The sequence below is a fragment of the Artemia sp. Qi Xiang Cuo genome, chromosome 4 (genome assembly GCF_049724085.1).
Source record: "Artemia sp. Qi Xiang Cuo chromosome 4, ASM4972408v1, whole genome shotgun sequence".
NCBI lineage: Eukaryota > Metazoa > Arthropoda > Branchiopoda > Anostraca > Artemiidae > Artemia > Artemia sp. Qi Xiang Cuo.
Genome location: NC_142797.1, coordinates 25,330,151 through 25,355,840, shown reverse-complemented (window position 1 = coordinate 25,355,840; position 25,690 = coordinate 25,330,151). Strand labels below are relative to the sequence as shown.

General features: G+C 35.5%; 1 protein-coding gene across 4 annotated transcripts in view; it reads right to left on the bottom strand.

Annotated features, from left to right (window-relative positions):
- Nucleotides 1-1,265: 1,265 nt before the first annotated feature.
- LOC148952926 (uncharacterized) overlaps nucleotides 1,266-25,690 on the bottom strand; it is a 36,341-nt gene continuing 11,916 nt past the window's right edge. For 2 of the 4 annotated variants that reach the window (XM_089088179.1, XM_089088178.1), the window contains exons 3-6: nucleotides 21,972-22,155; nucleotides 15,134-15,685; nucleotides 5,340-7,798; nucleotides 1,266-2,126 (exon numbers count right to left, since the gene is read on the bottom strand). In XM_089088179.1, the coding sequence (XP_088944305.1) occupies nucleotides 2,091-2,126; nucleotides 5,340-7,798; nucleotides 15,134-15,685; nucleotides 21,972-22,155 (3,231 nt within the window). In that variant the 3' untranslated portion in view covers nucleotides 1,266-2,090. Of the gene's footprint in view, nucleotides 2,127-5,339; nucleotides 7,799-15,133; nucleotides 15,686-21,971; nucleotides 22,156-25,690 lie in introns of those variants that run through there. The other 2 variants (XM_089088180.1, XM_089088181.1) reach the window with 2 other exon arrangements.

The window sequence follows — 25,690 nt, the reverse complement described above, 5'->3', positions numbered from 1 at the left end:
TTAAAAAAAAAAAGAAAAAAATCGAAAAAGAAATTACTTGAAAAAATGCACATCATAAACCGAAATGTGGAACGTTAATGTAAATCGTATTCATGTTTCAAAGTAATAGCCCAAGTCTCTTGTTTTTATATACAGAGTACTTATTTTCTAAACTCTCAACTTCTGGCATGAAATAAACATTCATAAGAAACAGTAAAATTGTTGATTGACTTCGGCTTATTTTATTTCATTATAATCCTAGTAGTATAAAAATATAGTATAGTATTTAAATAACATTAAAAAAAATAATAAAAAATTGAAAATAAACTACTTGAAAAAAATGCACATAATAAAAAAAAATGTGGAACGTTAATTTAAATATTATTCATTTTTCAAAGTAACAGCCCAATTCTCTTGTTTTTATTTAGAGAGTGCTTATTTTCTAAACCCTCAAATTCTGGCATGAAATAAACATTCATAAGAAACAGTAAAATTGTTGATTGACTTCAGCTTATTTTATTTCATTATAATTCTAGTAGTAAACAATATAGTATAGTATTTACATAACATTAAAAAAAGAAGAAAAAAATGGAAAAGAAATTACTTAAAAAAAAATGCACATCATAAACCAAAATGTGGAACGTTAATGTAAATCGTATTCATGTTTCAAAGTAACAGCCCAATTCTCTTGTTTTTATTTAGAGAGTGCTTATTTTCTAAACCCTCAAATTCTGGCATGAAATAAACATTCATAAGAAACAGTAAAATTGTTGATTGACTTCAGCTTATTTTATTTCATTATAATTCTAGTAGTAAAAAATATAGTATAGTATTTACATAACATTAAAAAAAGAAGAAAAAAATGGAAAAGAAATTACTTAAAAAAAAATACACATCATAAACCAAAACGTGCAACGTTAATATAAATCGTATTCATGTTTCAAAGTAACAGCCCATTTCCCTTGTTTTTATCTACAGAGCACTTATTTTCTAAACCTTCAACTTCTGGCATGAAACGTATATAGAAGGAGGAAAGGGTAACCCATGCTATTCTCATGATCTACATAATTCCATATTTCTATGATTTTTCATTAGTTCATATAATTCACCAGTCATTGAGCTTTTAAAGCCCACAGCTTATTGCATTCCAGCTGCTACATCTCTTTGCATAATATAAATTAAATTAAACAAACATATTCAATGTATAAACACTTTTTATTAATGTCTACGGTGTCCAAAAATAAATAAGATCACCCTAAAAAGAAATAAGAAAAGACAAATTATTTCGAAGTATTTTATTCAGTCCAGCATGATACACTTTGGAGCAATTTTGTAAAAAATTAGCAAAACACCGTAATAAAACAACATGATAACAAAGGATATTGCATATAAAAGTATAACTGCTTTTATCCAAAAAATATTCATAGCTCGCCAAGGAGCTTAGGAGTTGAACCTAAGAAAACTAACTCGTCTGTCTAAAACCATCTATGAAAAAGGTTTCCAAAAAACACTCTTCACTAATACAGCAATCCCTCAATGAGCAGACCTGGGTACACTTGGATCTAATGCCAATCTGCATCCTACGGCGTTAAACCATCCAAATTGTTTAAAAACAGCTTTCCTGAGGAATTCCTACTGTTTTTTTTATGCGGCTCCACCTTTGAAATTCGTGAATCATGCAAAGGTAAAGAAGAGAAGAATTCATATACCCTATGTCCACAGCAAGTAGGTTCCTAAACAAAGCTCTGCTTCTACAGCTTTAGTTCTGGACGAAAGCTGAGCAACTATGAAACAGTACTCCACGGCTAATTTCATCTTATGTATTGCTAGCATGTCATAAACTTCAGACTAAATAGCAAGACAAATAATATGTGGATAAAGTTATTGGGAAAAATCTAGGAAGATGTAGAGAATTGTCAGATTATTCATTCTTATTGCTTTCTGTTTTGATACAAAACACTTATGGAGCACACACTAAGTTTTTTCCAAGTCAAAAAAAGTAATTTAGTAAAAATACAATAGAAAAAAAAAAAAAACACTTCACAACTATTATTTCAGTCCGGTGCGACGAGATCCAATCACTTTATCAAACTGAGATCCATCAAAGAGACTTAGACCATATCCGAAGAATGCTGAAGCGGGATCAGCTAAAAAAAAAGGAAAATCAAGATGCTTTCAAGACATCCCATAATGAATATATGCAGTTGTTTTATTTAATCACAGCGAATAAACATCACCCTTTCCCTAAAAAACATATTTTAAAGTAAATATATTTTTCAAAATAAAACTTTTTGTCTGATTGACTGAATATCGAAGCCAATCTTTTTTTTACAAATATTCCATAAAATTTTACAAATATTCCAGTGATTTACAAAATAATAACAATTAAAAAACAAACTGGATTCTACAAATTTTTTCGAACTAATTAGATTTTTCTTAAGGACAAATCTTAAGGTAATTGCAGGTCTAAAGGTAAACAAAAATTATAACTAATAATGAAGTAAAACTTAAAATGAGCGGAAATTAAAGAATTTGAGACTAGGATTATCGGGTCTAAAACCCTGTAAAAAAAAATCATTCGCACTTCACTGACAACAAAATATTTTAAACAGCTTTTCTTTCATCAAAATTCTTTACTAGATTGTAGCTATCTTTGCAACTCTGTTACCACTAAAAATTGAAAATTGCTCTGATATCAAGGAATAAAGAATCTTTGTGTTCTAAGCAATTAATCTTGTTTCATCAGTTTTATGCACTAATTTTTTCTTCACAGTTTCTTCCGTTTAAACATTTTTCTATCAAATTTATAATAAATAAACCGCTAAACCATCTAATTGATTTGTCAATGAATCATATTGCTTAAACATACAAGACAAACTGTTTCGGCCCATACTCATTTAAAATCTTTATTTAGGCATACATTTTCTATACGTTTGACTGAAAAAAAATTTGACTTAGAAAGTGTCTTTTTGAAATAGTAAAATGGAAAAGAACTTACGAATATAATTCATCTGAGAAATATGTTTCTTATACACTAATTTTGACTATTATCATAATTTCGTTTTTGTTCATTGTTGCTGATGTCTTGACAAACAAAACCAAATCATTCCTAAATGGTTCTTGTTTTAAGAATGGCGCAAATGACAACAAAACCTTTTGCCAACCAATAAAACAATTTATAAGGGGTTGTCGGCTAACTCGCGAGCGGGAGAAGATGTTTGGTAGATGTGATACCATTGAGCAGATTCAAGCTGAAAGAACAGCTTATATTTTGCAACAAAAGTGAATTTAGGGCTAATACCAAGACTACAAGACAGGATCCAAGACAACCGACCATGTGACGACCGTGAAAAGCACGAATAAGACAACTCCAATCCTGGATGCCATTGTATCGCCAAGAACAACCCTGTCAATTGATAACCTCTATACCAAAAACCTTGCTAAACAAGGAAAAACAGACTTACGTCTGAATGAGATAAACCAATACATCTGGGACATTATTGGTTTATCTGAAACCTGTCTTCGATTCACTTGTGAAAAGAAACATTGCGACACTGCCCATATCCTCTCTGGACGTAACGATGGGAAGCATCGACAAGGAGTAATTTTCGAGCTAAAATTAAACCATTGAAAGAGAAGACATACACCCATAACTGTCAACCTCTTCTGTAATTCATTAAAACACTTTTTAAGCAACAAAAAAGGTACATGATTCTTTTTGTGGTTATATTTTTCTTTATGTACCGCACTTTCATTTAAATTTTGGTTTTAAGCAGCATAGACGGACCAAGGTAATTGAAAAAGTTAGGTTTGACACACAAAATGTCAACTACAATTTATTACTCGCCGTAAGGTCAATCAGCTTTCAAAAGTCGTTTGGGACCTTTTCCTTCACCACACGGGTAAAGGAAATCCTGAACGGTGTTTTATTTTCTTCCAGACGGTGAAGGTACGGCACGCTAATTGACAAAACATCATCTTATTTTCTCTTTTGGCAAAGGGAAAATATTTTCTCTTTTATCTATTTTGGGGAAGGGAGTTTTTCCCATGATCTAAGGCTGTTTCTCGAATATCGAAGAAAATCTTCGAGAGAGGTGTCTTTCCGATATCCTAGGCGCATCCAAGCCATAATTTTAAAGCTTTTTTTCTTTTGAAGAGCATGCGCAGACAATTGAATCGTCGAGAAGTTGGTGACCCAGATTTACAAATGACACTATTTTACAAATTCAAGGTAGCTTAAATCTTATTGATCAAGAGAAATTCAATGGTGCAACGATAAAGAGATATTCTAGTGATTTTCCCGTTGAAGGGATGACCAGATTTCTAGTTGCATGGAATATTACCCTACACTAGGGAACTCCCTACACAATGGCTCTTGATACCCTTTTAAGAGCCATTAAAAATTACCTGTAAACTGTTTCATTTTGAAAATGCCCAGGGGGGCATAAGTCCCAGTAGGCTAACAAAAGCGATTTCAGCTACGGCCCAATTTAAAATCTTCACTACAGTAGTGAAGAATACAAAGTCTACGTCTGGGCGGAAGAGAGAAGACAGGCAAGTACTCTTTCTTGCTTGAATACATATTCCTTACCAACCAACCAGCCAATTCTTCATATTCATTTTTGGACAAAAATTAGGGGCAGTGTTAATCTATTTGTTAAACAATTAGGAAAGTTACACTTTCTAGAGGTTCTTGATGCCATATTTTTTTCGCTCATTTTCTTATTGATTTTTTTTTACACACTATTCTTAAACCTCGCACCCGCTAGCAATAAAACATTATAACTGCATACAGAGAGCTCCTTCATTAAACAATGGATTTCCAGTTTTCTCGCATTTTTGAAGATGTATTTAATAACGTAAGTTTACTCTTCACGAATTTAAAGGATTCACTGAAATTGGTGCTCTAAAGAAAATTATTTTGATTAAGTATCAAATCTATGAAACATTAAAATAACATGCGAGAAGCAAAAAGTAAGAAAAAAGCCAACATCTGGTAAGGCAAACTTAATGTTTGACGAACCATTTTCCCTCAATACTGCATTGGGAGGCCAGAATCAACTGAAATTGTTTTCAAAATAAGAATTATAAACTTAAATACACCAGCAAATTAACTCTAAATAGCATAAACCAAATAAAAATAACAGCAGTACTCAGAAGGTGTAAGCGCTCAGCATATTGTGAGCTTCAGTAGATGAATTCAATGTGATTTTTTTTTTTTAACCAAGATTGAATGTCTATGGCCTCGCAATGCAGACTATGGGCCATAAACTTCATGCCTGGGATCTAAACAAACTTAGCATCGGCGTAAGCTAGACTTGCGAAAGCAAAGAATAAGAGGAAATACAAAATTAGAATACCTGATGCTGTTCTTCATTACTGTTTCCATATTCGTCGTCAGCAATCACACAAAAGTAACTACTTGAATCAGCTTCAGAGCAGCTTTCATCCTCTTCTATTATGTTGACATTGAAATATGGAATATTTTCGTTTATCATAATAACTCTTTTAGGTTCTGAAATGTTGTCATCCTCATCGATATCCAACTCTTCCTTTATAGAGTCCAACGCTAATGGATCATTAATAAGTAATTCAGATCGCATTTCCTCCGTAGGAAAATGACCTGGAATTACCCAAGATTCCTCTATATTTGTTTCAAGGGGATCAAACTCATCACTAATATTGTCGTTGAAATCAATTTGCCTTTCAAGTATTAATACTGTCGTTGTTTGGAAATTTCCATCCCCTCGGTCGTCTAAACCATTTTGGAAAGCGTCCACAGTTTCTGTCCCTTTCAATGCTAAATTGCTTGACAACTGCAATGCGTCCTGATTCTTAGGCAAAATCTTACAAGGTATTTCTTCATTTTGTAGTCTCTTATCATTACAAGGATGGGCAATTTCAAGAGCAGTCAACTTTGTGGAAGCTAATCCACTGACCTCTGCGACACTGATGCCATCATTTTCTGACGAGGGTAAAACAAAAGTTTGGTTTATTTTGACTTGATCTTTCAGATTTTTCCAATCCCATGTTCCAATTTCAAGCCTTTTTGGTAGCCCCTCCATTTTCGTCTGATTATCATTTTGCTCTCGATCTACTGATTCCATCGTCTTTTCTTTTTGCAGCATTGCAATCTGTTCAGACACAAGCACAGGATTCTTCGATTTTCTTGGTCTGCCCCTATTTGCGCGATTTTGGTTATGCTCGTTACACTCTGACAAGCGAAACTTGTCGCAAAACGATGATTCATCTTCTGACAAGGAGTACCAAAACTTACACTTCTTCCTCGCTTGAGGAATCATTTCCTGCATGTGCTGTGTTTCTGCTTCAGGTTTTTTCCGTGGTCTTCCTCTCTTTCTCTTGTTTTTATTTCTTTCTTGCTCGTAAAACGTTTCAAGCATCTCCTCTTTTGGTACACTTGCCAACTGTACAGATTTGGTCACATATTCGCCATCTTCTGAAGATAAAAACTCTTCATTAGGAGGTAACTCATCTTCCGACAACTCAAACCACAGCTTATTCTTCCGTTTAACTCGAGGTTTCACTTCTTCTACAACCCGTGTTTCTGCTTCAGCTTTTTTCCGTGGCCTCCCCCTCCTTTTCTTGTTCTCATTTCTCCCTTGCTCTATTGCTTCAAGCTTCTCCTCTTTTGGTACGCTTGCCAACTGTACAGATTTTGTCACATATTCGTCATCTTCTGATGATAAAAACTTTTGGTTCGGAGGTAAATCATCTTCCGACGACTCAAACCACAATTTATTTTTCAGTTTAGCTCGAGGTTTCGCTTTTTCTACAACCCCTGTTTCTGCTTCAACTTTTTTCCGTGGCCTCCCCCTCTTTTTCCTGTTCGTATTTCTCCCTTGCTCTATTGTTTCAAGCTTCTCCTCTTTTAGTACGCTTGCCAACTTTACATATTCTGTCAAAAATTCGTCATCTTCTGAAGATGAAAACTCTTCGTTAGGAGGTAACTCATCTTCCGACGACTCAAACCACAGCTTATTCTTCGTTTTAACTCGAGGTTTCACTTCTTCTACAATCAATGTTTCTGCTTCAGTTGTTTTGCGAGGCCTACCCCTCTTTTGCTGCTTTTTTTCTTTTCTTTGCCTTATTAAGTCCAAGTTCTTCACTTTTGGTGGTCTCCCCCTTTTTTTCTGCTTCTCCTTTTGTCCTTTTTCTACTGTCTCATGTCCATCTTCTTTTGGTGCCCTTTCACTCTGTGAGGAGATTTCTTTTAGATTGATTGCTTTCATGAAGATTGCTTTCATTTTTTTTACATCCGGTGTTTCTGGTTCCTGTTGTTTTTGTGGTCTCCCCCTGTTTTTCTGCTTCTCATTTTGCTCTTTATCTATAAAACCGGACTTCTCTCTTGGTTGCTGTTTCTTGTTCTCCATTTTTTTCTGCTCTATTACCTCAAAATATTTCTTTTTTTGTGGTTTTTCCCTTTTACTATATTTCTCCTCTTTCCTTTGCTCCCTTTTTTCGTTCACCTCATCTTTCGATAACCTTCCCCTCTTTCCCTGCAAATCCTCTTGCCCTAGCTCGAATGGCTCATGATCCCAATCCTTTTGGGAGGGTCTTAATGACTTGTTGGGAATAAAGTACTTATTCTCTTGTGGGTTGCTCGGAAAAACAGCCTTGGAAGTGGGAGCAGAAGTTGACACTAAGTCACGAACGTCATACTCATCAACACCTTCGAAATCAACAAATTTATCGCCATGCTCCTTTTTATTTTGGATAGATTTCTCAAATTCGCTCACATGGCAATATTTTAAAGGCTCTCCTTCGACTTCAATAGTCAATTCGTCTTCCAATTGAATACCTACAACATTAACTGATTAATGTAATCATGATTAAACAATGCAATAATGGATATTAATGGAAAAAAATGAACACTGAAATCTGACCAGCGTACAATAGTTTATTTTTAAGCCGGAATAACATTGAAATAGATTATAACATTGAGATAATTTTAACACTGGCTTTAGTGACTGCACATAAAATTTTGATTGTCTTCTTTACCTGGACTATAGATTGATTCTGACTATGTTTCGTACCTAAACCATTTTTCAGCTGAGCTGCACAAAAATAATAATGATTGCACACTCAGCTATTCTTTATTTTATCCAATCAAATATTTGATCAGGTACCGATGATGAAGTTATTATTAGTCATGCAGTTGAGCTTTTCCTGAAAGTTGATTCATGAGCAGGAATACACCCTAGTAGCAAAACAGCACAAACGAGGCAACGTGATAATGCCTCCGCTCCGTATGTGGAAGACATCATTGATTTACTTCGAAAAAAAATGAAAATGGGGGGTCAACAGAGCGGACATAAGTAATTATTTCACCCACTAAAGTACCAGTAATTTCTACTGTGGCTTATCACAAACTTGCTTCGAAAATTAGTGCTCTGGAGTTTAGCAGAACTTCATCAAAGAAAACATAAGACGTTATTATTTAAATATTCGGTCAATTTCCATTCCTTAAACTTTTTACTAGAAGCACCACCAGCGTTATCATACCAGAGATTTCTACTGAACTTTGTGCCCGTTTGCAATGGACTCATGCTATTAACAAAATTCATGATTATGAAGCTATTTACAGTGTAAAGCCTTCTGCTGGTAAGTTGTTTGGTCAGATTACCGCTGCAAAGGATTTCAGTGATGCCGTTCCAACCGTGTTGAACAGCTGTGACGTCATGACGCGTAAAAAGAAATTTCATGGCATTGTTAAGGGATACCCGCTAATTATGATGCACTGATCTTTGAGGAATGTGAAGTTGTTATCGACGGTGAACGATTGCGAGGATCCTTAGCGGTAAAAACTACCACTACTGATTATTTAGCCCTGAGTAATAGCATACGACTTGGATGCAAAGTGGGTCATGACTTCCTCCGGGTTCCTGAATTACTCCGCCCTCCCCGTTGCTGCTATAAATTTAACTCTCACAACCATATGAAACCCAAATGTTATGAGCCAATTATGGCAGCCGCTATGTCGGCCCTCTTGTATCACCTCGTGATCCCCGCCCTGTCATATTGATCCAAAATGCGCTAATTGCGAGGGTAGTCACGTACCGTATAGCTAAAATGTTATATTCTGTGTGATGTTCTGAGTAAACCTGTTATTCAGAAATGTCTGTTGAACTGTCCGTCTCAATCTCCTAGTTTAATATCAATGGCACGAAAGATAAAGATGGACCGAAAAAAAGGAAAAAAAAGGAATGATTTTGACATTTTCTTGACAATTACTAAGTGTCTAATGATTGCCGATCCCTTAAATCTCTTTTATGCAATATTGAAACATATGGGTATCGGTGGCCAGCTATAGGAGACTTCAATTGTGATGTTCATCCCTCCTCTACTCGTATCAACTTAGTTTTAGATCCCTTGCCAATTGGCTACTGCATAGTACCTAAAGCTCTTAATTACAGTTATATTCATAATAGTTCTGACGTTCATGTTGACGAAGGCGAACGTGATTTTGACCACTTCTCCTTCTCTCTTACTATGACATTGACATTGTGGCTAACGTGAGCATGTTGTGACACAAAAAAAGGACCTAAGACAAGGATAAAAAAACAACAAACAAGTAAATAGCAAGACAGAAAAATTAAAGCAGCAAGTGCTGCTTCAAGGTCAATAAATTAAAATGAATAAAAAAAATAATATAGAATTAATATAAGTCAAGGATCAACTTTCAGGGTTAAAACAGTGACCGTTAATACAAAATACATCCAAATTTTAAATATATAAATGGTTGGTACATTAGTCCCTAAAATGAAGCAAAAAAAGCCTAATACACACTTTTAGCTGAAAAGAGAACATGCTACGCCTTGTTCGAACCAGAATAATAAAAGAACTTTCAACCTGCCAGATAGAAAGCACAAAGTGGGTGACAGCACATAAGCCCCTTCTCCCTTATTACCAACTATCTAGAGAGAAAGTAAGCAGATTTTGTTTGTCTGATTAACTTGATCAATAAGATTTCTTGCGGAGCAAGTGTCTTGGGCGAATAAGATACGAAAGTGATGTGACTCCCCTGATCGTAGCTTTGTATGAACGAAATAACACTCAAACCCTAAACACTACAGTGTCATTTATGTTTAATTGGAGGAAAATGTATTTCAAAAACAGTTTGTTTTACTACAACATAAAAAAATCAAGCATTAGAACTTAAAATTAATTTGAATAAAAGGTTGACATGACAATATTTCAAAATCTCCAAATCTCCAAAATCATCCTCCCCCCACCCCCTCCCCCAAAAAAAGGTATAAGCAGAATTAACATTCCAGTTCTGTGTTTTGACATATGTACAGCAACGTCAACGTTTTTCGAAAAGTAGACACCATAGGGTTCGCACTGCCAGGATCGCTTCAATTTCGTTGTTTTTTTTTTATTATTTTTATTAGTAAAATAAAATAGACAAAGTTCTTAGTACAGAGTATGGATATAACAAAAGAAAAAACACCAATTTCGTATCTGAGAAAAAAATCAACGCCATCTAGCACTAACCAGCAGAATCATTAAGTTACACATAAAAAATATACGAAACCTAAATATTAGAAGTATTTACCCATTTAGTTTTTTATTTGTGCTTTGCACTTGGACAAAGACAAAGACCCACCTTTTCTAGAGGAGTACAATAGGCATATTTGTAAACATTTTGTTCAATTAGACTAGTTTCTGAATACTAATCTAGCATTAAATGATGTATAATCAACAAAAAATTGCGTAAAAAAGATTGCATATCCATTCTGAAAATATCAATTTGAATCACAATAGCCTTAGACATGGGCGCCCATAAGCTGAATTCCAGGGGGGGGCTAAACCTCATCTAACTGGCACTTTTAATGCTATATAATAGAAATCTCAGAACAAAAATATAAAAATAAGGCAGCATCATTCAGCCAGGGGGGACCCCCCCCCTGCCCCCCCCCATATGGGCGCCCATGGCCTTAGACCTATAGTTGGAATCTAAATTTCTACAGTATAACAATTTTGCGCTATTTAAAATTTTCCTCGCTTGCCTTTTTATTCTTGGCTGATAGACTGCTCCATTGAAAGAGGTACAATGTTATATTTATTGTTTCCTTCGACATATGTTTGTGTATTTCTTCTTTCTTAATTTGTAGGTGTGTGCTTTCTTAAAGAAAAAAAAATAATAACAACAAAAAAAAGATAATAAAGCAATGGTAGAGGCTCACATAGCCGACCCCTACTCCAAAAGAGGGGGAGTGTGAAGCTTTTCCAAGGGACTTTTGGCTTCACAAAAATACTTTTTGATATTCTAGTATCAATTTTTTTCTTCAACATTTTTATTTTTTCAGTTGTGAGACAGAGTCAAACTTTAGCGTAAAGAGCGAGGCGTTGAGGAGGGGAAAGCCCCTTTCATATACGGAATAATTTCTGTTCATTTTAAGTTTTAATGTCGCTCCTTACTTTCAGTTTAAAAAACTTGTTTTTTTATTTGATTTCTGATCGTTTTTTAGTTAATGCAGCTTTTATTTTGGCTCACCGTCATTGAATAAGTAAACAAAATTTGCATACAAATTTTACTCTTCTTTTGCTAAATGGATGTCTCTAAATTTGGTTCTGACGTAATTTACAAATTAACTTACGTAACGAACTTCTATATTCGTATATTTTTCTTCTGGCAAAAAATACAAAGTTGCAGATTTTCTCAGATATGAGTTTGAAACCAACGTTATAGGGTTTTCTGATACGCTGAATCTGACGGCGTGATTTTCATTAAAATTCCTTCACTTTTAGGGGATGTTTCCCCCTCTTTAAAAAATCAGGAAAAGTTTCTCAGGCTCGTAGCCTTTGATGAGTAATACTATACTTAATAAAATTCATATATTTAGAATCAGCATTATAAGCCCATTCTTTTGATTCGTTTATTGACATCTAAGTTCCGTTTTTAAAAGTTTCGATTACTATTGAGCCGTATCGCTTTTTTTTTTTATTTTTTTTTTTTTTTTTTTAAGTATATTTTATTACGTATATGATGGTGTTCTCCCCTTACTCAATACCCTGCTCTTTACGTTAAAAGTTAAAAAAAAATTAATTCACAAACCCCTGAATCACAAAGGCTGTTTAATTAGAATAGATAGCTCTTTTGAAAGCACTAAAAAAACTGTAGCGTAAAGAGCGAGGTATTGACTTGGGGGAGAACCCCCTCATATACGTAATAATGTCTGTTCATATTTAAGTTCTAATGTTGCTTCTTACTTTCAGTTGAAAAAACTTGTTTTTTTTATTTCATTTCTGATCGTTTTTTAAATAATGCTTGGAAATCCGGCGCCTCCTTCATAGAAATGTCCCTTACCCCAAAGAAAAATCCTCCACGGAAAGATTCTCTCGAGCAACCCCCTCCTCCAGCCCCCCCCCCCACCCCACCACCAGAAAAAAATTAGTCCTGAAAATGTCTGTATACTTCCCAATAACCAATACAATATGTAAGCAATGGGCAAAGTTCATAACTTGCAGCCCTTCCCCTGGGAGCTGTGGGGGATTAAGTCATCGTAAATGACATATTTATTCGATTTTCGACTATGCTGAACAAAATGGCTATCTCAAAATTTTAATCGGGTGACTTTGAGAAAAAAATGAGCGTGGGAGGGGGCCTAGTTGCCCTCCTTTTTTTTGGTCACTTAAAAAGGGCGCTAGAACTTTTAATTTCCGTTCCAATGAGGCCTTTCAAGATATTCTAGGGCCACTGGGTCAATACAATTACCCCTGGGAAGAAGAAAAAAAAACAAACAAACAAATAAACACGAACCCGTGAACTTTCTTCTGCCAAAAAATGCAAAATTCCACATTTCTGTAGATAGGAGCTTGAAACCTCTACAGTAGGGTTCTCTGATACGCTGAATATGATGGAGTGAATTTCATTAAGGTTCTATAACTTTTAGGGTTCTTTCCCCTTTTTTTCGAAAATCAGCCAAATTTTCTCAGGCGCGTAACTTTTGATGGGTAAGATTAAACTTGATGAAACTTAAATATTTGAAATCAGAATTAAAATTTGATTCTTTTGATGTATCTATTGGTACCGAAATTCCGTTTTTTAGAGTTTCGGTTACCATTGAGCCGGGTCGGTCCTTACTTACAGTTCATTACCACGAACTGTTTGATACCCCTACCTAATATTCTTCTAATGTGTTTCTCTGACGCTAAATACTAATGAAATATACCAAAGTAATATAAAAATATAATACTTTAGAAACAAATCTGGGTTATATATTTGCATATTAAGGGTTTGGGTAAAGTAAAGAGGGTCTGCAGGCCAGGTATGTTAGGTACCATTATTCTGCATATTATGTAGTAAGAATTGTTTTCAAACTTCACACTGTCCAAATACTTTACCTCACCCCACCCCCTAATGTGCAAATATATAGCCCAAGTTATATATTTTCCATGTTTTCTATCCCTTCTCTTTGTCTTGTCACACGCTAGGCTGAAAGAAACTAACGACCAAAGAGGGTTCTATAATGCATCAATGAATGAATAACTTGAGCTGTAGGGCTTATGATACAAGTACCGAATTAATTTTAATGAAGTAATAAATGAAATACACTTTTTTTTACCGTATACTACTACTACTACTAACAACTCATCGCAGCACCAAGCCGCCTGAGGCCAACACAGCTAAGCACGCTCCTCCTCCACCCCAATCTATTCAAAGCCTCCCTTTTTACACCCGCCCATGACGTTCCCATTTCCTTTAAATCTTTCTTTATGACGTCCTCCCACCCCAGACGGGGCCGACCTGCTTTCTGTTTTGCCCTAGATGGCTGGCCGAAAAGAACAATCTTCGGCAATCTTTCATCCTTCATCCGCACAACATGCCCTAACCACCTCAACCTTTCTTTCATTATAGCCCGAGAGAGCGGTATTGAACCACATTTTTCGTATAGCCTATTGTTTGAAATACGGTCAGTCAACCGGGTACCCAGAACAATCCCTAAGCAATTTATCTGGAAAACATCTAGCAAATCTTCATCCGCTTTTCGGAGCGTCCATGCTTCAGAGTCATATTTGACCACTGTCATCACTGTAGCTTCTAATATTCTAATCTTGGTTGGCAGACTTATCTTCCTATTCTTCCAGACTTTTTATAACTGTGAAAAAACACCCTGAGCCTTGTCTATTCTATTTTTAACATCTTCACTGCTCCCACCATCTTTACTAATAATACTACCAAGGTAAGTGAAACTGCCCACCTGATCAATATTTTCGTTACCCAACTTCACCTTTTCATCTTCACTTATTCCCAGCCTTAGTGACTTAGTCATCTTAAAATTAATTTTCAAACCAATTCTAGCACCATGAACTCGCAAAACCTCTAAAACTTTATTAATTCTATTCACACTTTCGTCTAGGATGATTAAATCATAAGCATAATCTAGGTCTAGGACACTATTTCTTCATCATTCGATTCTGTGGTTCCCCATTGCCTTTCCTGTACTTCTTAAAACAAAGTCAATCAAAATGATTCATATGAAGAGGAATAGAAAAAAACCCTGCTTAACTCCTGAATAAATACAAAACCAGCTGCTAACCTCATTTCCTACCTTAACCGCAGCAGTGTTATTCTCGTACATATCACTAATTACTTTAATGTATTTGTCTGGTATACCATACAAGGATAAAACCTTTACTAAAGCTCCTCTATCAACAGAATCGAACGCTTGCTCATAATCTATAAAACTGAGGACCAAAGGTGTTTGAAAACTTAGGCACTTCTCAATTATTAACCTAAGAGTGAAAATTTGGTCAACACATCCTCTACCTTTTCTAAAACCGCACTGCTCTTCTCTTAAAACATTGTCTACGGCATCTCTCAGTCTAAAAAGTATCATATCTTACCTAAACAAAGGTCAACATGGGTCATATCTTACATACCTAAAGGTCAACATGGACAATATCCATTATTATCGCAACTAAGTCAGATTAATCACAATCTTTGACAATAGAAATCATACCATGTGACCATATCCATAGATACAATTAAATGATTTTTTCAATCTAGCAGAAACACTTTTTTTAATCTTCATCAGGCCATATCTAAAAAAGTACCACTTCTTCTTTATTGAATTTACTTAAAAACTTCACATGTGCACCTAGCTTATAGAATTAACAATAGCAATACCTTGTATACACTCATCCGTGACAGTATCATCGGTAGAATACCTCTGCCTCTTATCCATACCAACTAATGAAAGATTTGCTGAATATTCGATCCCAAAAAATTCCCGCGCTACATGCCCTTTTACAATAAAATGTTCTTTCACATTGTGGACATCTATCCATAAACATATAGGACATCTCCGTTCTTCACCAGCATCATGTTCTACACAGTGAACAACAAAATCTGTATAGTTATCAATTTTTAGTGGGCATTTTTCGCACTTAAATGACGACTCTGTTTCACAGCGGGTGAACTGGTGAAGTTGCAATAGGTACAAAGAACGTTCAATCTTTCCACAAGCATCACATCGCCATTGGGCAGTGAGAGTTTCTTGAATAGTCATATTGGACACTCTTTCAAGAGCAATTTTCACTTTTTTTTCAGGCACCTCCTGGCTTCTTTGAGGATTTGCAGAAACATCAGAAGGGCTACTAGAATAAATAGCGTCAGACGCGGTGGATGAATTGATACTTTTATCTGCTCTTCTCAACCGAGAATCGTAGCGACTAATGTCTGAAAGGCAAAGTAATCGCAAGCTAAAACAGATAACGGAAATTTGTCATAAAACAGATCTACAACAAGAGTCAGACAAACAACCTCACACTAAATTGGAGTACAAATAAAAAAAGCATTATAAACCCAACACACGTTTGGTATAGTTTTATTACTTATAATAATAAAATAAAAAATTTAATCTTCAGGAAACGTTTAGCAAGAGAAAAATATCTGACTTAAGATCATCACAGAATGTCCGTAACTTACAGGCATTCACTAATCTGGAAAGAATCATGTGATGTTGTTACCCAAAGTGCATGTTTCACTAGACTGCTTTTGAAATAAGATTCGGTTAGCTTTTTTTATCATCAGAGGGATGTATCATATTTTCTTTAGGTTGAGGGGAGGGAGGGAAGGACTTAAAGACTGTATTTTATTAATGTTTCAAACAGGTCCGAGGTACTATTTTTGTATCCTTTTGTCCTGCGGGCTCTTAGCTGGAATACAAATATTCAGAGAAGCCTAGTCCTGCATAATTTGCAAGCACATAAGTGCCTTATCATTTCTAAATGGTATGCCAATTATTTGTTTCTGATGCATCTGAGAGTAGCAAAAATTCAGTTTCATGTTCACTATGGAGAGGAACGTGTAAGTAAATACAGGTGATTAGGGCACGGTCATTTTCTTTGCTAGGAAGTTAGAAACTTCTAAATATTAGGTTACCTTTCCATTGACCGAATGAATTAGAAAAACAGAATTCAGAAACGAGTAATGGACTTTTAAATAAGAGTCGGTTGTTAGACCATGGCCATCTTCACGGATGAGAGGTCATGCACTTTCACTGACAGCTGCGCCTCTTTTTTATTTTTAACAGCATTTATCTATTGTACCATAATTATGGAAAGTACCGGTAGCTCTGTTGGACCAACTAGGGTTGATAGGATTATAGTATTAGTTTTGAGTTCATTCATTATGTATACCATTTAAAATGTTCTTGGGGGGGGGGGGGGTAAAAAATCAATCGTTGATCAGACCCCGGTCATCTTCATGGATGAAAGGTTAGAAACTTGTGGAGCTAGTGAGGAGCTAGGCGGAGCTTTCAGAGGGATTAACTGCCCCTAGACCCCAGTTTACCCCCACCTAGCTGAATTTCATGTCTTCAAAAATCTTGTCAAAACTAAGATAGGCCTACAAAATTCAAGCATCCACAGAAACAGACCAGTTTTCTTCAGTATACCTTTATTTATTCCCCTGTATAGCTCATTTTTCACTATGATTTTCACTTGACCTGGTAAGATCAGCTCCAACTTTCCACCCTCCTCCCTCCCCAGTAGTTTGACAAAATTACGCCACTTAGTGGGAGGCAAGTAAACTTTTTCCACTTGGTGTGTCTATTATTGGCTTCTTATTCACATTTGCTAAGACAAGTTTGTTTCCATGTCAGTCATTGAGAGTGACTTGTGAGTAACAATCTTAGAACAGGTAGATCTTCAGGGGCAAGGGATTAATTCTTGTGCTAACGTGTCTATTTTATATTTGTGTCAAAATTTTCAACTGATACTGAAACCTATCTCTGTTTCTTCATTTAATATAAAAATTAATTAAAAAAAAACTTTCCGAAAAATAAGTTTTTCAAAGAAAAGTAAAGGCCATTTTAAACTTAAGCTCAGGAGATATGAATACCTGTTAAAATTCAAACTCAAAACGACCAGAAATTACTATTAAAGAATAAATTAAACCCAAAACGAACAGAAATTAAATAAACAATCATAGTAAAAAACATACAACAAGTAATAATATAAATGAATAAATAGATTTTAAAGCGAGTAATGCTTCGATTGAATATGAAAATCAAGCTTAAAACGAAAAACAATAGTCTGTTATTAAAGTATATAGTAAACTTAAAAAGAAGAGAAATTAAACAAACAACCAATTAGAACAGACATAAAATATTTATAAATGTAAATGAATAAATAAATCTTAAAACAAGTGGAACTTAAATTGAATATACAAATCAAGTTTGAATCGAATAAAAATAACTACAAACAAGAGTATGGGTATCGTCTCACTGCAGAAGCTTAAAACCTACTGCGTCATTGGTGCAATACTGAAAACTATACGAGTCTTGAACAGTCTTGGAAAGTATAAACAAAATCAATTTGAATATTACATATATAATGATATTAATTGTTGAAAGATCCATCAGTTCAAGTTTTTTTTTCCACTGTAATTTTTATTTTCATTTTCAATGCTGTAAGAACTGGAAAAGAATAAATTTGCAATATAGGAGTAATTCGTTTTCAGTGAAGCGCAGTGACGCAGAAGGCTTTAGGTTTTTGCAGTTAAAGAAGGGGACAGTATGCAAATTTTGTTTGTAGTGAAACTATATGTGTCTTGACCAATCTTGAAAGAACTAATAAATTAAACTGAATATTTGATGTATAATGATATTAATTGCTGAAAGCTCATCAGTTCAAAATTTTACTGAATTTCAATATTTATTTTCAAAATAGGTGGATCCGATAAACTTGCGTCAGGAGCAAGTTTAATTAACGCAATCTTGCGTTAGTAAAGTAAATTACATTACTTTAGACTACGTTCGGGGGGGGGGGGCACCCCCCTCGCCGCTCCCCTGGATCCGCCACTGCCTTACACTCTGTTTCTTTCCTTGTTAGGGAGAAGAGCAGATGCCTAATAGGTGTGTGTTAATATCAAAACATTCTAACTCTCATTGGGCCTTCAAGTATAAACAGAATTAGTTCTAAGGAAGGGGTGGGGAAAAGGGGCAGGCGGGGGGGGGTATTTGCCCTTCGATCGATTTTGACTCGTAAGAGCTGGACTAGAACTTCCAATTTCCAATCAAATGAGCCCTCTCTGAAGTTTATACGAGAATCCCTTCCTGCTCCCGGACCCTGGGGGGTTTTATCGACGCCAGAGTTTTGTTACTTAACCTTTAAACTATTTTAAACAAAAATTTTATCTGATGCATTTAGGGCGTGGAGGAGGGGGGCTGGTTACCCTACAATCTCATTTGACTCCTAAAGAGTGTACAATAACTTTCAATTTCCAATCAGATAAGCCATCTCTAAAGTTTATACGCGCATTCGTTCCACAGAAAGTAAAATGAAGGAATAGAAGAATTCTTAAAGTATAATTCTTGCCCTGAGGACTGTGGGGGAAGTGTCATCCTCAAAGACCTAATTTCCAGAACTTAAAACTGCGTTTAATAAAATGGCTGTTACAAAATTTTGATTGGATGTGTTTGGGGAAAAGGTGGGCGTGAGAGGGGGGTTAGTGCCCTCCAATCATTTTCGACTACTAAAAAGGGCACTAGCCCTTGGAATTTCCAATCGAAAGAGCCTTTTTTGAAGTTTCTACGACACCACCTTCTATAAAAAACCTTTTATGCCCTCAGGGCATAACTAAAAACCCTTGCCCTGAGGGTTGTGGGGGAGTGTCCTCCTCAAAAACATATTTTCTATCTGAAAACCAACTACGTTGAACAAAAGGGCTATCTCAAAATTTTGATTGGATGTGTTGGGGGGAATGCGGGGCGGGGGGGGGGGGCTAGTTGCCCTCCAATCACTTTCGACTATTAAAAAGGGCAGTAGCCCTTTGAATTTCCAATCGAATGAGCCTTTTTTGAAGTTTTTACGACAACGCCTTCTACAAAAGCCTTATATGCCCCCAAGGCATAACTTAAAACCGTTGCCCTAAGGGTTGTGGGGGAGTGTCTTCCTCAAAAATATGTTTTCTATCTGAAAATCAACTACGCTGAACAAAATGGCTATCTCAAATTTTTGTTGGGTTTTGTTTTGGGTAATGATGGGGGGGGGGGTGGGGCTAATTGCCCTCCAATCATTTTCGACTATTAAAAAGGGCACTAGCCCTTTGAATTTCCAATCGAATGAGCCTTTTTTGAAGTTTCTACGACAACGCCTTCTACAAAAACCTTATTTTCTATCTGGAAATCAACTACGCTGAACAAAATGCCTATCTCAAAATTTTGATTGGATGGGTTTGGGGGAATGATGGTAGTGGGGGGGGGGCTAGTTGACCTCCAATCACATTCGAATATTAAAAAGGGCACTATCCCTTTGAATTTCCAATCGAATGAGCCTTTTTTTAAGTTTCTACAACAACATCTTCTATTAACACCTTATATGCTCCCAGGGCATAACTTAAAACCCTTGCCCTGAGGGTTGTGGGGGAGTGTCCTCTTCAAAAATATATTTTCTATCCGGAAATCAACTATGCTGAACAAAATGGCTATCTCAAAATTTTGATTGGATGTGTTTGGGGGAATGATGGGCGTGGGGGGGAGGGGGGCGGGTTGCCATCCAATCACTTTCGACTATTAAAAAGGGCACTAGCCCTATGAATTTCTAATCGAATGAGCCTTTTTGGAGTTTCTACGACAACGCCTTCTATAAAAACCTTATATGCCCCTAGGGCATAATTTAAAACCATTACCCTGAGGGTTGTGGGGGAGTGTCCTCCTCAAAAACATATTTTCTATCTGAAAATCAACTACGCTGAACAAAATGGCTATCTCTAAATTTTGATTGGATGTGTTTGGGGGAATGATGGTCGTGGGGGGGGGGCTAGATGCCCTCCAATCACTTTCGACTATTAAAAATGGCACTAGCCCTTCGAATTTCCAATCGAATGAGCCTATTTTGAAGTTTATACAACAAAGCCTTCTATAAAAACCTTATATGCACCCAGGGCATAACTTAAAACCCTTGCCCTGAAGGTTGTGTCCTCCTCAAAAACATATTTTCTATCTGGAAATCAACTGCGCTGAACAAAATGGCTATCTCAGAATTTTGATTGGATGTGTTTGGGGAAATAATGGGCATAGGGGGGGGGGCTAGTTGCACTCCAATCACTTCGACTATTAAAAAGGGCATTAGCCCTTTAATTTCCAATCGAATGAGCCTGTTTTGAAGTTACTACAATAACGCCTTCTATAAAAACCTTATATGCCCCCAGGGCATAACTTAAAACCCTTGCCCTGAGGGTTGTGGAGGAGTGTACTCCTCAAAATATATTTTCTATCTGGAAACCAACTATGCTGAACAAAATGACTATCTCAAAATTTTGATTGGATGTTTTTGGGGAAATAATGGGCGTGGGGGGGGGGGGGGCTAGTTGCATTCCAATCAATTTCCACTATTAAAAAGGGCACTAGCCCTTTAATTTCCAATCGAATGAGCCTGTTTAGAAGTTTGTACGAAAACGCCTTTTATATAAACCTTATATGCCCCAGGGCATAACTTAAAACCCTTGCCCTGAGGTTTGTTGGGTAGTGTCCTCCTCAAAAATATATTTTCTATCTGGAAACCAACTATGCTGAACAAAATGGTTATCTTAAAATTTTGATTGGACGTATTTGGGGGAACGGTAGGCGTGGGGGGGCTAGTTGCCCCCCAATCATTTTCGACTATTAACAAGGGCACTAGAACTCTCGATTTCCAATCGAATGAGCCCCCTTTTAAAGTTTCTACGACGACCCCTTCCATATGAAGTTCCTCTGGGAAAAAAAATAATAATAATAATAAACATTGGAGCCGTATTTCCTTTACTATAGGCAACGCTGCAGCGTTGCCTCTGATACCAGGGGCGGTATTTTTGCGGAAAATCTTACACAGGGAGGAGGAGGGGGCGTATGGCCTGTGATTTTCCGTAGGGGACTTTTTCAATTACTTTTAAATTTAAAAACACTTTATCTAGTAATGCGCGAAAAAAATCTTCCAAAATATTGATAATCCGCAGAAGCAACATAAATGAAAAACCGATATTTGATCTTGTGCCTTGAGACTCTGCCTGATGGATATGAAAATGGAATGAAAAAAAGCGTTTTTATACATAGAAGTTGAAGTATGCCTCAGGTTGATCATTGTATCTGTTCTCAATTTGCGATATGCTCCAAGGTTGAAGTTCTTGAAGATAAAAGGAACTATAGCCACATCCGCTTATATTTTACTAAAGAAGAGACCAATGGCCTTTACTTTGGGCCAATGATCATAGATTACAAATCCGTATATAACTTTAATTTCAATAAGAGGCAATGGGGTCTTCACGTCAATAATAAAAGAGGGATTGGGAAGAGGTAAACGGTGGATGGGAAAAAGCACAAGAACTTCCCTATTGGCTTCCAATCGCATAGAATAAGTAGGATGGCAGCCCCCAATTATCCAACAGCAAAACGAAAATATAATATAAACAGGAAAGTTCTGATCTAACTTTCATTCAAAGTCAAATAAAATTCAAATCAAAAATTGGTATAAAAAAAAATTACCTTTACTGAGACATGGAAGTTGAAGAGTGTCAACCAACTCCAAAATTGTGGAACTTTGGTACGGGTCTAAAAATACTTCTCCTTTATACAGCAGTATCATTATCAGTTTCAGATCCTCAAATGCAATATCGGGAAATGATATTGACACATCTCTTTCCCAGGGGGGAATGCTAGCAAACAATCCCTGGAATAAATATATGTTACTTCACTTTAGCCATAATACATAGAAATTCATTTGTTAATAAAAACCAAAAATGTCCATGAGCCAAATTTTCTTAAATTAATGCATTCTCACAAATCATGAACTTCACCATTTATAATGAAACATTTGTACAATATCTATTAAAATAGTATCTACAAATGTTTCAAAGAATTGTGTACTCTTTAAGAAGCAATAATGGACAAAAATAAAGCCTACATGATGACAAGATCAAAGGGTCATGAAGCTAAAAAACGACCACCCCTTTTCTGCAGTATCAAATTCCTTTTACCTGGTTACTATTTACAGCTTACACGAGCAACTAGTTATCATACACAAGATGAGTCTATTACATATAGAGGATGATGAGAAAAATACATTTTTGAAAACATACTGAATAAAATTTTATACTTTCCCATATACCCTGTCAAAAAAAAAAGCAAGAACTCTAAATAATATGGGTGCAATTAAAAAACTGAACAGCAAAATGGCATGTGCTAATTCCCAGTTAACACAATAAGATGCACAGAAAACGTTAAGCAATAAAAAGACTACTAGTTTTAAGTGTTTTAAATAAAAATTAAAACTCAATTATTTTAAATTAAATTAAAATAAAAAAATAAATTAGATAAAAATAAATATTAAACTCAAGGTCACTTTCAAAGCGAACACCTAAGAGCTTTAAAGTGTAATTAGTCCTCAGTTTTAAGCTTGTGGAATCAGCTTGACTGGGTGTGAAAAATAAGTCAGTGTCCAATATGCCTCAAAAATGGACGATGTATTACGTATGTCAACACCATATTTACTGTGGTTGCAGAAGTAAACTTTAAAGGGATTATGTTATATCACGTAAAAATTTTCATAAAAAAAAACCGGCGTCCAACACTTTCAGTAACAAATAATGTCCAACGCTTTCAGAAGTCAAACAGAAGGAGGAGGATTTTAGAGAGGGCATAATTATTGGCCTCAGAGTCGAAAAAGGGTGTTATTGGAGGGAAATATAAAAAAATATTCAAGACGGTATGTCCCTTTGCTTTCAGAACTTTTTTTATCACAGTAGATCTAGCAAAAAAGATTAGAGACCTTATAAAACATAAAATAGCTTAGCTTGAAATTTTTATGCATTTTCAATCACCTCTTCTCCAGATGAATAGTGTTGGGCTGCGAAGCCCAAAGTTGGGCTTCGTAGGAGCCAGTCAAAGTAAGTAGTAGAATTGTAATCTTTAACTCATCAATAAATTGCAAGTTTTAAACCAATTAATTTAACACTTACTGAAACTTAATTTAGAAGATATATTTTTTTATAAAGAAGTTAAAAGTAACTTCAAAAACGAAAAGGAACAAAAATTATGCTAAAACTGAGGAGATTTTTGTGGCTCTTCCTAACAATTTCTTGGTTCCCAAGCTAAAATTTAACTTACGCTTTACTAAATGTTTATTTGAATTTTATCAAATATAACATAATAGTAATAAATTATGAGCGTGTTGTTATTCTTTTGCTTTCCTAAAACAAAACTAAAGCATGACTGCTGAAACTGCACATTTTCAACTGATATTGTTCTTTTTCAAAGAGTAAGTTAAATTTAAAACCATGACAGGGAGTTGACGTGGCCAGTAAGTACGTAAAATTTACTAAATTCTCACTGTTTTAAGTTTTAATCCCGCTATTTACATTCATGCAAAGAATATTAATTTTAAATCAGAATAAATATTCTAAATTTAACGGCATTCGTTCCAACTTACCATAACAAATCAAAAGACGCTACAGACACCAGATTTTTCTGATTGTTTAAAATACCTTGGTAACGGCTTAGGAGATTGAATTGAAACTTAAAGATAGCATTGGGAAGAGGGCAATTGGTCGAGTAGATTGTAAATGTTGACTTGGGGATGAAGCAGGGGTAAATTAAAAGACACAATGTGTATAAATTTCCTATCATGTCTGCAAAATATTGGGAGCAGCTTGGGATACCAAGTTGAGATTTTCAGGTGCCTTTGAGCAAAGTGGGGAAAAGTGAAAAAAGGCAATACAAAATTTGTCTCTAATCCAGACAGACATTATATTTTTAAACTATAAGCTACTACGAACCATAAATTTATACATGGTTAAGAAACTAGATAAATCAAAAGACACTATGTGCTCCAAGGTTCTCAGAATGGTATGTCTGCAATATATAACGGGCAACTAAGAGTATTAAGTTGGCTGTCAGAGGGGCGTATTTGCAACATCAAGGTAATGGGTAAGTGTAGTAAGTTGTAACTTACAGAACTACTGCTACAGCTACTACTACTACTACTAAGATAATTTCGTAGACCATTTTGGTCTGCCATAACAAAGAATACAAATTTAAAAAAATGAAGTATGGCGTTTTATAAGGTCAACAAAAAAATGGGGACAAAACAAGACAAATAGTGTGATGAAGGTTGTAAAAACAAGCACAAAACAACCAAACCACAATAAACAGCCTATCACAACTGAACAAACAAGACGGTTGTGATGGAATTTGATGAATATGGTAAAAAAGTTTGATAGATTTTAAGCAATTGTAATCTGCAAGAAAAACTAGCTTCCTGTACGCAAGATGTTTTTCTTTGGATTCCAAAGAAAAACATGCTCAAGAAGCACAAAGAGAGCTTACTAATCTAAAAACAAAAGGTGAAATTGTAGATGAGCCATACAAAAGGTTTTATCCTTGGGCTTACTGATCTGTAATTGAAAAGCGTATTGAAAAGTTTACAAAAATGGAAGGACATAATTCAGAGCAAAAAGAAAAATCAGTTTATCTTGGTCATTTTTACATAAAGAGTTTTCAGACCAAGTTCAAACATGCTCAAGAGAGCTTACTAATCTAAAAACAAAAGGTGAAATTGTAGATGAGCCATACAAAAGGTTTTATCCTTGGGCTTACTGATCTGTAATTGAAAAGCGTATTGAAAAGTTTACAAAAATGGAAGGACATAATTCAGAGCAAAAAGAAAAATCAGTTTATCTTGGTCATTTTTACATAAAGAGTTTTCAGACCAAGTTGCTAAAAATCTAAAGAAGAATAACATTTTTACTTATTAGAAACCCAGCAAAACTATCAGACCACAAATTTATCACGGTAAAGATAGCATCCCTAATTTTAATATAATTCTGGTATCAACAGAATTCCTTGCTCCTGTGGTCCGCGGTACATCTGAAGGATGGAACAATGCCTAATGGACAGAATATCAGTAAAGCTTAAGGGAAAGTCTTGCGTACAGAACAATTTGTATTACCTTTTTCAATTTTAAGTCCTGCTATGTTTGACACTCTTACAACTACTGTGACCAGGAAGATTATTAGTGGATTCTATATTGACACTTGTGATTATGTTTTGTTGTATTTTCCAAAATCATGGGGGGGGGGGCTAGTCTGTAATTTTTTCAATCCGAAAAAGGCATTTTTCAATAAAAAAAAAATCCCCCAAAAAATGGTTTTACAAATGCTAGGGTAGAATCTAAGTGGAGGGGAGGACAAGTGTTCACCCCTCCTCCA